Raw genomic sequence first — 13,981 nt, forward strand, 5'->3', positions numbered from 1 at the left:
GGTGACGCCATCGGCGCGCGCGGCGGCGGCGGAGGCCCCCGCGCACGTGTCTCCAAGGCGACGGCGGCGGCCATGAGGCGGCCGAACCTGCTGATCACCGGTGGGCACCGGGGGGCACCGGGGGGCACGGCATGGCACTGTCCGCACCGCAGACCGGGCTGCTGTGGGCTCCAGGCCCCGGGTGATGTGGGGTGTGAGGTCCAGGCCTGGGCTCACTGGGGATCTCCGGCCATGGCCCAGCATGAGGTGACTCGAGGTGGGGTCCCAGCATGGAGGGATTTGGGGTTTGTGAGCCTGGCCCCACCACAGCCCGGGGCGGTTTAGGTTGTGAGGCTGATCTGGGGTGTGGGGTCCCAGCGCGGGGAGGTTTTGCAGCTCCACTCCTTCATGAGGACGGGGGCTCCCCCGTATTACCTGCGGCTTTTCAAATGTACAGAGATTGCTCTTCGAACCCTCGCGGTGGGAATGACTTTCCTGCACACAGTCAGGGTTCTCCCCCTGTTTTCCTGTTTCGCTCTCCTCCCGTTTCTCTTTGTCCTGCCCCTTTTTGTCCCTTTTTCATCCCGTGACCTCTCCAGTGTGGGCTTTCAGAAGGTTCCCTTTCCTCTGGTGAGGGGTTTTGAGGGGCCCTGCGAGCTCTCCCCTTACCCTGTGCTGTGGGTTTGGTCTGCAGGCACTCCGGGAGTCGGGAAAACCACGCTGGGAAAGGAGCTGGCATCCAGAGCTGGGCTGAGCTACATCAACGTGGGGGACCTGGCCAAGGAAGGTGCTGTGTCACAGCAGTGCCCTGAGCATGGGACACGCTCGGGTGGCTCTGCTGGGCGTGTCTGGTGCACTGGGAGCCCTGCACTCCTGTCTGGGGCAGCTGGGGGAATCACCTGGGGAGCAGAAGGCTCTGGAAGAGCTGAGAGCCCCTTCCAGGGCCTGAAGGGGCTCTGGGAGAGCTGGAGAGGGACTGGGGACAAAGGATGGAGGGCCAGGAGCCAGGGAATGGCTGCCAGTGGCAGAGGGCAGGGCTGGATGGGATCTTGGGCAGGAATTGTTCCCTGGCAGGGTGGGCAGGCCCTGGCACAGGGTGCCCAGAGCAGCTGGGGCTGCCCCTGGATCCCTGGCAGTGCCCAAGGCCAGGCTGGACATTGGGGCTGGGAGCTCCTGGGACACTGGGAGCTGCCATGGCTGGGGTGGGAATGGGTGGGCTTTGAGGCCCCTTCCAACCCAAACCTTTCCAGGATTCTGTGTATTAAATCAATTTACTTCAGTAGGCACGTCTGTAGCAGCATACCTGGTGCAAAGTAATAAATAACAAAGTTATCCTTACATGGATTTGTAAACAAATCCGTGCCATGTTCCCTGCCCTGAGCTCTGCCTTGTGCCTGCAATCTCCTGAGACAAACACAGCAGTGTAAATGAATTGTGGTCAATGAATTGTGGTAACTCCTCTCCTCTCCACCAACCGTCTGGGAACTCTGTGTGCTGCAGGAGAGCTGTATGAGGGCTTTGATGAGGAGTACGAGTGCCCCATTTTGGATGAGGACAGGGTAAGTGCAGCCCCAGGCCCTCCCGGCTGTGCTCTGGCTGTGCAGTGCCCTCGGTGTGACCCTGCCCACCCCTGCAGGTGATCGATGAGCTGGAGGACAGGATGAGCGAGGGAGGGGTGATTGTGGATTACCACGGCTGCGACTTCTTCCCCGAGCGCTGGTTCCACATCGTCTTTGTGCTTCGCACCGAGAACTCGTGCCTGTATGACAGGCTGGAGAGCAGGTGTGTCCCTGGGCTGCTGTGGGGCTTTCTGAGGGCAGAAACCACCGATCCTCAAACAAACACCGCTGTTTGTGCCTCAGGCTGTCTCTTGGTGCTCTTGTTCTCTAGGGGCTACACGGGGAAGAAGCTGCAGGACAACATTCAGTGTGAAATTTTTCAGACTCTGTATGAGGAAGCTGTGTTGTCATATAAAAGGGAAATTGTACACCAGTTACCCAGCAACACTCCAGAGGACCTAGAGAGAAATTTGGATCAGATTATGCAATGGATTGAGCAATGGATGAAGGACAACAACTGACTTTTGGTGAAACAGTAACTGCTGGATCTCTTCTTGGGAGGGAGGGTTTAATAAGTGATATTCATAATTCTTGTATCATAAATGAACGTGAGATTTGCTGTAGCTGTCTGGGGGGTAGAGGAAAGTTCAGAGGAGCCAGCTTGTGATGATTTATAACAACACCCTGAGAAGCAGCAGAACTGATACAAGTGACTGAAAGGATGGAAATGAGGCAATTGCCCTGAGTAGCAGAAATTGTGTTCAGTAATTGAGAATTCTTTGGACCTTAAAATCAAAACCAAATCATGAATTCCCTGTAAGAAAACTCTAAAATCCTGATAACAAGTGGCAGTTGAGGCAAATTTGATTTCCAGAGGGTGGAACAGTATCCAGGAAAGGAGATGGTTTTATGTAGAGTTGTGGAACCTGCAGTGCTCCACTGTGGGCTTGGGCATGTGAGGGTAATGCAGAGTGAGCGAGTTTGGTACAGGTTAAGCTGGGTCCTTTGCTTTGGAGGGAAAAGAAGTGATGTGAGAGTTATTTTGAAATGATTGCACAGAGTTTTGGAGGTTTGTTCCTGTTTAAGGAAACACTGGGTACGTGAGCACTGCTCTGGAGTGTTTAACAATAAAGTTTATTTTTCCTTTTTTCTCTGTCTTCCCATCTCCTGTCCCGGTTATGGAATGTATGCATCTCTGCAAAATTACCCAGGAAATGCTTCGCTTGTCAGGATTGTCTTTCAGTGATCCAAAACGTGGTCACAGATACTAAAACACTGTCGGGGATCTGTTCTGATTGCTGTTAAAGCCTGGGCCCCAGGGGGCAGGGCTGCACAAGGAAGAGAAAACCTTTCTTGTTTTTTTGCCTTGGAAAGACAGCCTTGTGAGGGACTGTAGGGAGTGCATGCTTATGAGCCTTTTGCATACATGAGTTTGTACAGTAAAACAACTTTATTGAAAATTTCTCTTGTGAAGAGTGTTGTTGTTACGTGCTTTAACTTTTTTATCCCAGATTTACTATTAGGTTGATTTTTTTGGGGTTTTTTTTCGGTGGCACTTGCGGAGCAGCACTGCGACAGAACTTTGATGATGTTATAAACCAAAGGGGTGAAAAGCAGCGTGTTTATTTGGAGGATTGGGCCCAGGCATTGTGTCAGCTCGGGCAGAGGCTGGCCTGGCGTGGGGTGGAGGGTGGGGTGTTGTGGGGTGTTATGGGGTGTTGTGGGGTGTGGGGTGGAGGGTGTTGTGATGTGGGGTGTTGTGGGGTGTTGTGGGGTGTTGTGGAGGGTGCTGTGGGGTGTTGTGGGGCGGTGTGGGGTGTTATGGGGTGTTGTGGAGGGTGTTGTGGGGTGTTTATGGGGTGTGGGGTGCTATGGGGTGTTGTGAGATGTTATGGGGTGCTGTGGGGTGTTGTGGAGAGTGTTATGGGGTGTTGTGGGGTGCGGGCACAGCCGCAGCCCCGAGCGCATTTGGAGGGACGCTCCCGGTCACCTCCAGCGCTCCGAGTGGCGCTGGGGCCGGGGCTGCGCTGCGGAGCGCTCACCCAGAGCAAACGGAGCAAACCAGAGCAGCCAAACCAAACCAACCAAACCAAACCAAACCAACCCCTCCCTCCCGCAGCTCCCGCGGCCGCCGCTCCGTCCCTCCCGCCCGGGGCGGCACCGGCACCGGCACCGCGGTGCACAGGTGGGTCGGGGGCTCGGGCGTGTCCCGGAGGAGGGGGTGTCCCCCAGGAGGGTGTCCCCGAGGGGGGATGTCCCCCCCAGGTGTCCCCCGGGGCCGGGGTCTCCCCCAGCCTCGCCTTTCCCGCTCGCGTCCCGCCCGGCCGCTGTGAACACGGAGCTTTCCTGTTTTTCCAGATAAAATCTGGTCTTGTGGGAGGCGCTGTTCGCCGGTAGGTGAGGGGCCCTCAGTCAGGAAAAAAAAAAAAACAGACAAGCAAAAATCCGAAAAAAAGCAGAAGGAGAAGATGGAGGAAGAAGAGGAGGATGACATGACACGTGGAGACTTGGGAAACGGGCTTGGGAGAAGACCGGGAGGTGTTTATGAAGGGGAAAACTTACAAGATTCCTACTCAATTAGATCTAGGAAGGGATCTGGAAAGACTTGTAATTCCCCCTTGTCAGCAAAGGCAGCAGAAGAAAGCGATGCTGCAGCTCTTCCTGGTCCAAAACGAAACAGCTTTTGCGATGGATCACTGAAAAAACCTGCCTCTAGTTCCACACGACAGAATAGCTGCGGTAAGACTGCTTTAGAAGTTAATTATTCACCGTAAGAAGAATTTTTCCCAGTGAAAGTGAGCAGTTCAGCTGCCTCACAAAGTGTCATCAAGTTTAATTCAGACCACCTGCCAAAATCTCCGAAGGGTTGAGTGCAGGGTGCCTGGTGGGATCCTCCACCTTCCCCCCAGAACACGAGCAGCAGAACTGCTTCTCAGTGGTCAAGGCAGTGACCATTCTTAGTGTGAAATGTCCAGTTTTAAAGTGTTTAATTTTGCATTTGACAGCGACATTCAGCAAAGAGCACCCTGTGGTGGGTGCAGGTATAGAAATGTGTCTATGAAATTGAGGGACACTGCTTGGATTCCTGCTTTGTGTCAGTAAGTCGAAGTCTTCCCTGAGACAGTATCTAAAACTTGTAGCTAAGTATTCAAAATCTTACTTGCTCTTTACTTGAAATGAGTGAATTGGCTAACTTTAGGGGTTAGGAAGTCGTTTTTAGGACCTGCATTGGCATTCATCTTCCTTTTTTGTGAAAGCAATGCTGCTGTAAAAACAATCAGGTGTAGGCAGTGCTGTTCATTACACTCCGGCTGCTTTCCTGTCAGATTTGACTCTTTTGACCAAGGTATTTCTGTGTAACTTGCTTATTTCTCTCCTTTAAACATTTCCCCATTATCCTTTCCACAGTAAGCTGAGCTACCTCTGTCTCTTGAAAATTGCCCCTACTTCTAAACAGCACTAGCTGGTTTTTTGAGTGTGGATGTTGCAAAGTTACAATCAGAAAAGAATGTAAAAAGTTTAATTCTTTTTCTAATCAAGATGGCAGTTTTGTTGGCTTTATTTTAAGGGAAGTTATAAAATGTTTGCCTTTACTTTATGTCTCTTTACAACAGATATTTTTTCCCCTGTTTCACTTCCTTAATTGTGAAGCAACGTGTTTGATGTTTGTATTGATGTGTTTCTTAAATCTGTTTATTAGCTCCACAAGAAAAAAAAAAAACAAGAGAAAGATGAAAATTCACCTTTGTATGTTATCTGTTTTCAGGGTAAAACCCTCACTTTTATTTTTTTCTTTAAATATTACAATATCTTATTTAATCTCCTCTATTAACCCTACAGAATCTAACACTGAAGTGTCAAATGAAGAGCTAAAGCAACAACTTCGGGACGCTCTGGAGGTTGGTAACAGTGCCCAGGGTGCTGCTCTCCAAATCTGCATTTCCTTTCAATGTAGCAAGAGGATCTTGGCATGCTGAAAAACTTGGATGGACCCATGTGCTTGAAATTAAAGTGGGAGTTGGAAGCCTCATTAAATTTTACATCAGGAAACTGTAGTGTGAGGTGGACTTTATATGCCAGGGGGTTGTTTGTGGGTTTTTTTGAGGGGGCAGAGGAAGTACTTTTAAAGATATAAAGAATATTGAAAGCATTGTTGTAGTTTTCTAGCAGATGTTCATGTTTTATTAAGCTTTGAGGCTTGAAAATCTGTAGTGTAAACAATCTTTGGATTTTTAGTCTGCATTTTTGTTGGAAGTACAAGAAAATGTACTGTTGTTAACAGTACATTTTGATTTTATGGTGGTTGAAAGTGTTGAGGTGTTGGCATCACAGCCAGCTGACTTCAGCTGTAGAAATACACTTTCCATCTGCACTGTGTTCTTTAACCCCAGGTGAGTCCATGAAAAGACATCACACAGGTAAAACAGAGGTTTGTTTTTTGAAGAGGGCAAATTTACATTGGTTTTGCAGTCAAATCTTGACAGGATTACCTTGGATTTTACTCTGTGTATCTACTTTGTTTTACTTCAGGAGCTTGAAATTTTGAAAGTTGAGCTTGAAGCATCTCGAAGACAGCTTGAAGGAAAAGATGAAGCTCTAAGAATCCTGCAGAGCATGGTAGGAGCTGTTCAGAAATCACTTGGTACTTGGTGGTAACAAGGAAAACAGAGGAAATCTTCTGCTACTCCTCATCAAAACCTTAAGGCCTTCCCAGGGCTGCAATTTAAATCATTGAGTCTGCAGGTGTCTACAGACTTGCCTCTACAATTTTCTGGAACTAGTGTGTTATTTAAGAAGACTTTACTGTTGTAGCAATTCTCATAATTTTATCTTTGAGGATCCTTCAGGATTTATCTACTAAACATAAAATTAAAGCCTTTTTCCAGTCCCTTATATTGAAGATTTTGCCAGTGCTCAGAATCCTGCTGCAAAGCATGAGCATTTGGAATTGATTGCTCCATCTGTATGCTTTAAATGTCAGGTCATTCTTTTGTTCACCATTTGTAGTATTTTTGTTCTCTTTCATAACAAATTCTGCTGAAATTGGTTCCTGGGATTTAGCCTACTTACATAACCCATTTCTAGTTGTCTGCTTTCTTCCCTCACATATGCGTAGCAAGGCAGGCCTGGATCAGAGCTCAGGTGTGTTGTAACCCAGTTTTTTAGGGTGTGATTTCCTGCACGAGCCCTGAAGAAGATGTGGTCTCAAGTTAAATGATGCTACACCGTCAGTAGCAGAGGTTATGGGTTTGAAACCCAAGTTTGTTGTGCAAGTTCGACTCGAGATCAGAACCCTCTGGGGCTCATGAGCGAGTTGCCGGTCTTCTTCTGCAGGCTGCTGTTTAACTCTGAATGTGGGCACCTCTAGGTGTGACACTGAGAATTAACTGGGTTTAATCACAGTGCTTGACAGAGTTGCATTTTGGGTTTTGGTTTGGTTGTTTGTTGCTTTTGCAGGCAGTGTTTGATAAAGCCACGAGCCATACTAAAGCAATGCTTCAGAAAACTGAGGAAGAAAAGAGGACTCTAGAGAAGGTAAGTGTGGGTGTTTCCTTCACACACAGAAGCCCATGGCTATTAAAAAGGGGTTATTAGACTGTTAATTTAAATCAGTGCATACCTGACATTAATTCCAGGGGTCTTGTTAAAGGAGTTTCTGTTCCTTTTTAGTAGAAAGGGAAATATTAATTTATCACTCTTTTGATCTGGGCCTTTTCATGCTTTAATACTAATATCAGAAAATTGCCAGAGTTCTTCCTGTGCTTTCAGCTGGGGTTTGTTGTGGATTTCAGTTGCTCAGAGTGAGCTGCACAACTCCTCAGTGATTCAGCTGAGGCTGCCCAAGGGCTCTGAGAAATGGGTGCCCAGTTTTAGTAGGGAAGGTGCGATGGAGGTGGCGTTGAGCTCCCTTGTTAAACTGAGTTTTTTGCTTTCTTCCTCTTACTGTTCTGTTCCACATAATAGAGGTGGGGCAGGGAGACGTGGCAGCATGGCTTTATCTTTGATGGAGCCTCTGGAAGCATTAGTTCTGTAACAGAGTCCATAGGCCAGTGATGCAGAAACTCTGGTGTCTGGTAGCAAATTTGTTATTAGCAGTGTCACAGATTGCCCCTGAGATCTCTGCCAAACCCAGCAACCCCTGGCATCCTTCTGATGGGAACTCTGTAATGAGCTGCTGCAACCTTGTTTTGTTTCCACAGGAAATAAATATTTTGCAGTGGGAAATTGAATTTGATCAGGACAGATTTAAAAACATAGAAGACACCTGGACAGAAAAATATGACAGGTATTTGAGTTACACTGTGTATCACTGGGGTTTTTGTTTGATTTTTTTTTAAAATTGCACTGAGTGCTCTTTGTCATCTCTTTTGTGTTCCAAACTTGCTTCCTCAGATTCTTTGGGGGTTTGGTGTCTGGAGTCTGGCTTTGCTAGGCAGAGGGTTTTTTTTTTTCATCATATGATGTTAGCCAGCTGGGGACTGATTATCCTTATTTACCTTAACTGTAGATGAGGCAGAGAAAATAATGGCATATGCATGCATGTGGAAATATGATTTCCTGGTTAATCATTTCTTTATTGTCCTGCACTGTAGGTCTGGGCGTGGGTACAGGTGAAATGCAGTGCTTTAGAGAGAGGCTGATCAGGAGGCTCTTTGTTAAATAAGAGTCACTCTGGGTGGACAGCAGGTGTGGTTGGGCAAGAAGAATGTGCCAGAGGCACTAAACTAATAATACATAACAGACCTTGAGAAATGGCACCAGCAGACTCCCTCTTTTACATGTAGAAATTGTATCTCTCAAGTCTACCCATCAGAGCAGTTATTATTGCCATTATTTGTTATTACTATTATTGCTGTTGTTTTTACAATTCAGCATTCGTAGCATATTTATTTAAATATGTTTCAACTCCAAATCAAAGAACAAGCCAGAAGTTTACAAACTGTTCCATAGATACATTTGTCAAGGGATGCCTCTTCAGAAGCTCTCTGGCTTTCCTGGCTGAGGAGGTTGGAAGTGTAGCTCAGCACTTTGGAGCACAGAACTGGTGCTGACTGATGAAACATACAGACATAGCTTCAGAAAACTGGCAGGGGCTCAGCCTGCTTTGGAAAACATCTCATATTTTTCTGATAGTTTTCTGACATCTGAGGCAGCAAGACAAAAAGAAGGTGCATTTTCCTTTGGCTTTTTTCCGAGTGAAATAATTCAGACAAGGCTGTATTTACTGACAGCTGAGGAGATGCACCAAATAAATTGTATTGCTTTGACATTTAGGACATCAGATTGCCACTGTTCTGTTCAAAAGGGAAATACTTCAAGTAAAAGTGCATTATCAGTGCATATTGTGTGTTCTCACGTTGCAACACCTGAAGGCACAGCTGTTCTTGAAAACAGGATTCAGACTACAGGAAGTTTACAGACCTGAGCTGTCACACCCCTAATACCAGTTTTGTTCTTTCAAGGAAGTAGGATATTTCTAGCAAGTGTTTCAGAAGTTCATAATTACCAATTTTTTAGTGTTTCTTATGGAAATGTGGCACTTAAATTCATCTCTTGTTAAAGCTGTGGGCACTGTCTACTTACACGAGCGATTTTTTTTTAATTTTTTTTTTTATTTATATCTACTCCTTTCACTTTTGATTTTTTTTATTCCATCCTTTAAGTAATCCTAATTTTCATTTGCAGAAATATTAGATACCATGTTTTAACAGGTTATTTTTAAAATTATTGAGTGCCCACTTAAAAACATTTTAAAAAAATATAATAAAGTAATTTTCTAACTTCAACAGGATATATTGTGAAAATTCAGCTCTTAAGGACGCGTTGAAACTGAGGACAGGAGAAGTTAAAACACTTAAAGCTGAAAATGCAAGTAAGCCAGCAACAGCTATTCCTTTGAATATACTGTTTTTCAGGAATAATTCAGGATTCAGTTGTGATGGAAGCTTCCTGTGGGGATCAGCGTCTTGCTACTGGCAGCTGATCTTAGTGGATATGCAGAAGCCTGGAAATTAAACTGGAAAGCAGCCAGGACAGCCACTTAATCAGAGGACTCAAGTCCCTTTCCTTTATTTTTGCCTTCCAAAAAGCTTTAAAGTCATTACTGCCCCAGTGTTGTGCTGTTCTAAGTGAGAGGCTGCCTGACTTTTAAGTGTACAAAGAGACGAGCACTCAGTCCTGAGGCAGAGCAATACAGGAAATGGTCTCTCTCTAAGTGGGCCATTACTTCTGGGAGAACACAGAAGGAGAAATGACTGGGATACGAGTTTCTACTTCTACACTCTCATCTTGTTCCCAAACTGATGCTTGAACTGTAAAACTGCTTTGTTCGGGTGTAGTTGAACACAGAAACTAAGAAATCTGAGCAGCAGATTTTTGTCATCTCTTTCTTTGTTTTAATTTGTAGTCCTGAAGCAGCAGTGCTTGGAATTCCTTGCAATGCTAGATGTGAAACAACAGAAAGTTTTTCAGGAGAACATGTCATTGAACAAAAGTGACATTACTGATTTTACAGGTCTTGAAGTAAGTATTGCCTATGTGTTTTTCCAGGTGGCTGCTTTAGAGACATGTTTGTGTTCAAAACACATAGAGAAAATTCATTGCTCATTATATATTTCTTCATTTAAACCCATTTTTAGCTAATTAGCACGTGCTTTTGCATGCCTGTTAATCATTTTCCTCTTCCTGGTGCACCTTGCAAAGGAAGATCAGACAGAAGAAGGCATCAGGCTATTTTTCACAAGCTATGATGCTTGTTTTTCTTCTTCCTAGCTCTTAAACCCTGCTTCCCCGTGCTTCATTGAGCCCAGTAGTGTCCCAGTGAGGGCTGCAGGGTGTGGCACACCCACCTGTCGGCTTTTGCCCGAAAACACACCTCTCATTGTGAGTCAGGAGCCTTCCTCTCCTCCTCCCGCACCTGCTCCTGCTGCCTGGCGCTCCCTGTGTGGTTCCAGGGTGGGTTTTTGTGCTGGCACCTCTGTGAGTAGATCCTGAGCTGTGGTTTGCTTTGGGTTTTCAGCTGGCAGTGCTCGGAGCCTGCACCTGCAGTCCTGCTGAGGAGCAGCCCTGTCCCTGTGCCAGAGTGGCAGCTCTCGCTCGGAAGCAGCTCCTCCATCTCAAGCAAGAGGTGACAGTGCCTGGCCGGGTGGGGACAAGGGGGGAGTGCTCCTGCACCAGTCCAGAAAGGGCCAGAAACGCTCAGCCACTGCTTACACAAACTCAGGTGTCTCACAGCCACAGTCAGTCTCACCAATGATGTAAAGTTTGTTTGTGATGCTTGTAATGCCATAATTCTTGCTGGTAGAAAAAGAATGTAGTTACATCTACTCAACTTTACTAGCTAAAAAAATTATATTTTTTGCATTCTTTTTCCTTCTGCCCGTATTTTTTAATCTGAAAAAAGGGAGCACACCCTAAGTATGTACACACTGTGCACGTGGACTGGCACTGAACCTTTTCCTTCCTTCCTGGCAGTGCATTTCACCTCTCCCTTGTGTTGGCATCAGCACCCACAGCCTGCTCACCCAGCTAGGTCAGCAAGCTGACCTGGCTGGAAAAATATCTATTTACCTCACACCTAAATCAGTGATGTGAATTCCAAGCTCCTAATTTTTTTTTCTATTTAGTGAAATTGTGTGGGTTTAGAATTTTTCTTCTCATTTGTATTTGATTCTGCAAATGTGGTACCCATCCTTGTGCTCCTGCTGCAGAACTTCCAGCTGAGTAAGTGGTTTTGGAAATAGGTGTTGGCCTGTCCCTTACAATCCCTGATACGGATTCCAATCTCTTGCTCCTTTTTCTCCTGGCCCAGCTGTGGCAGGACATTATTTCCCTCCTTGAGCTCTTGTAGACCTGAAGAGATAAATAAACACACAGAAATGATTGTGTAGGTGGCTGGGGGTGTGAACATGTGCAGACAATGAAGAGTAAGTTTAATACACATTTCAAAATACATTTCTTTACATGTCAGGAAAACCCGCTGATTCCTGCTACTTCCTTGATTATATTTACTTGCAAGCTACGTCTTAAGATTCATTTTAATTCTGATTTTGCTTCCAAATTAGCTAATAAGCTTTAAATTTTCTCTGAATTAAAACCAGACTGACAACCTGAAGAAGAGTAAGGATGAAGCATATATCATGGCAGATGCCTTCAGAATTGCCTTTGAGCAGCAGCTGGTGCAGAAGAAGGACCAGGCCCTGAGGCTGGCAGAAGTGGTGAACATGAAGAAGGAAACCAAATTTGCAAGCTGGAGACGTCTGCGAGGCTCTGGTAGCTGGGCAGTCTGTGTGTCTGGGGGCTGGCTGGCAGAGCAGCGAGCAGGAGCCCCTCGCCCTGTTTTAAACCTGCTGGTGGCTCAGCTGCTGACCAAGGGCTGTGGACAGCAGCTGAGAAAAGCTGACTTCGGGCTCTTCTAGGTGCTGCCAGCAACTTCTCTGGGGTTTGGGTTTGTTTAAAATTAGCTCTATGGAAGAGTTGGGGAAGGAGCAGAAATGCAAAAAAAAAAAAAAAGTATAGTTGGAACTTCTTAGCTCCAAATGAGGTATTGAGCAACCTGGTCTAGTGGAAGGTATGGAAAAAGATGAGCTTTAAGGTATCTTCTGTCTTCTAATCATGGCTATTCCATGATTCACTCAAGTACTAAATAGATTTTTTTTTTTCTGTTTTTTCTTAAAAGATTTTTTTGCCTTTTATCATGCACGTGTCTCAATTTTAGTGTTTATTGTGTATTAGTGTTTATAGTGTATTAGTGTTCTTACACTAATACAGAGTTACAAAGCCCTGTAAAAGAGGAAAAATTCCAATCGGTAAAGGAGGAATAATTCTAATGATCTTTTATTCTTCTAAAATTATAAAGGGATAAAGAAAAGTACTTAAGTGCTTACTTCATGGTCAAAAGCACTGCAGACTTTAGGAATGGCACAGTATATTTGTTTTGACCAGTGGCCAGGAGGTGCCAGGCTTAGAAGTGTGGTGTGTCTCCCAGATTCCTTGGGCACTGCTGCACTATAACAGCAGAACCTTGAGTAGCTGTTTCCCCTATACTGACACCATTGCTTTCAGGTTTTGTTACCTGGCGCATATGTTCCATAATTTTAATGGATTTTGCTATTTCTGGAAATCTTAAAAACTTTAAGTGGCCCGTGTCAGAGGATCTTTGGGTTTTTTTAGGCTACTTACCATTTAAAAACAAATTATCACAAATTATTGTTTAACTAGAGTGTCAAAAGTATATTTTTCATGGAGCAAGAAGAATTCTCCGTGTGCCCACGTGTAAGTCCGTGTAGGCTTTATGTGACAGCAGGAGCAGTGCTGCGTGGTGGGACCCTGCAGTGCATGCATAGAAGAAGCTGCAGCTTCCATTGCCCATTTTGATGAGATCATGCAGATCCAGCTTTATCCCAAAGTAGTTTTTCCCTTCCTGAGCAATTCTGGTGCACTTTTGTTTCCCTTAGAGCGTGTCAAGTTACAGGGGAGCAAGAACAACCTGGGGCGGAAGCTGTCCAGCCTGCTCTTGTCAGATGGGGACTGCAGGAAGGTCGAGGAGCTGGACAACGCCCAGGAAATCCTGAGGATGTTGATAGACCTGGTCAGTGTTTGGTTCACCCTTGCGGAGCGCGTGTGTTTGCTGTGTTTTCAGCCCTGAGCTGAGCGTGGCCTGCTCTCCTTTCTGTGGCCTGGCAGGTGAACGACAAGGAGGAGGCCCTGGCGCACCAGCGCAAGGTCAGCTACATGCTGGCACGGGCGGCCGAGGCCAGGGAGCCCGGGCCGGGGCAGGAGCGGGGGGACACGGCAGGCAGGTGTCGGCTCGGAGCCCAGAGCCCCCCGGCCGCCCCTCACACCGACGGGCATCGCCTCCCTGCCCTGCCCCTCACAGCAGCACCGCGGGCCGCGGGGCTCCGGCGGCCGCGCTCCTGGCCCTCAGCGCTCGGGGATGGCTGAGGGACGGGCGGGCTCTCGCTGTAGCCGTGCGTGGGAGCAGCTTCTAACAATTTGTAGTTTTATGGAAATAAAGCTTCTCGTGGAAACACCAAGAACGGTGCTGTAAGGGCATCACTGCGGGGCTGATATCGCAGCGCGGGCGCAGCGGAGATCCTCAGTGCCCCTGGGGAAGGGTGTGCTGGTTCCACAGGCGCTTCCCTGCGCCCACAGGGCCCAGTGCTGGAGAGTGACGTCACTGCGTGGGTGTGATGTCACGGGAGCAGCGCCTGAGGGGGCTGATGGCGCGGCAGTGACGTCACTGGGCGGGTGTGATGTCACGGGAGCAGGGCCTGTGGGGGGTTGATGGAGCAGCAGTGACGTCATTGAATGGGTGTGATGTCACGGGAGCAGGGCCTGCGGGGGGCTGATGGCGCGGCAGTGACGTCACCTCGTGTATGAGGGTGTGACATCACGAGATCCGGAGGGGAGGGGCGCCCCCTGCCGGCGGGGCGCGCGACAGA

The 13,981-nt window shown here is 47.1% G+C and overlaps 2 protein-coding genes across 2 annotated transcripts; both read left to right on the forward strand.

Annotated features, from left to right (window-relative positions):
- Window positions 1-2: 2 nt before the first annotated feature.
- Window positions 3-2,687, forward strand: AK6 (adenylate kinase 6). Its single transcript, XM_058827886.1, has 5 exons — window positions 3-100; window positions 674-766; window positions 1,480-1,538; window positions 1,616-1,761; window positions 1,870-2,687. The coding sequence occupies exons 1-5, from the start codon at window positions 73-75 to the stop codon at window positions 2,057-2,059; spliced, it is 516 nt and encodes a 171-aa protein (XP_058683869.1). The 5' UTR covers window positions 3-72; the 3' UTR covers window positions 2,060-2,687.
- Window positions 2,688-3,497: 810 nt separating this feature from the next.
- CCDC125 (coiled-coil domain containing 125) lies at window positions 3,498-13,567 on the forward strand. The gene is made up of 12 exons (XM_058827928.1): window positions 3,498-3,723; window positions 3,897-4,277; window positions 5,379-5,437; window positions 6,069-6,155; window positions 6,996-7,073; window positions 7,739-7,824; window positions 9,329-9,411; window positions 9,946-10,061; window positions 10,558-10,665; window positions 11,639-11,810; window positions 12,995-13,128; window positions 13,224-13,567. Exons 2-12 carry the CDS (start codon window positions 4,007-4,009, stop codon window positions 13,479-13,481), a joined length of 1,452 nt encoding a protein of 483 aa, XP_058683911.1. The 5' UTR covers window positions 3,498-3,723; window positions 3,897-4,006; the 3' UTR covers window positions 13,482-13,567.
- Window positions 13,568-13,981: the final 414 nt, after the last annotated feature.

The sequence above is a fragment of the Poecile atricapillus genome, chromosome Z (genome assembly GCF_030490865.1).
Source record: "Poecile atricapillus isolate bPoeAtr1 chromosome Z, bPoeAtr1.hap1, whole genome shotgun sequence".
NCBI classification, from domain to species: Eukaryota; Metazoa; Chordata; class Aves; order Passeriformes; family Paridae; genus Poecile; species Poecile atricapillus.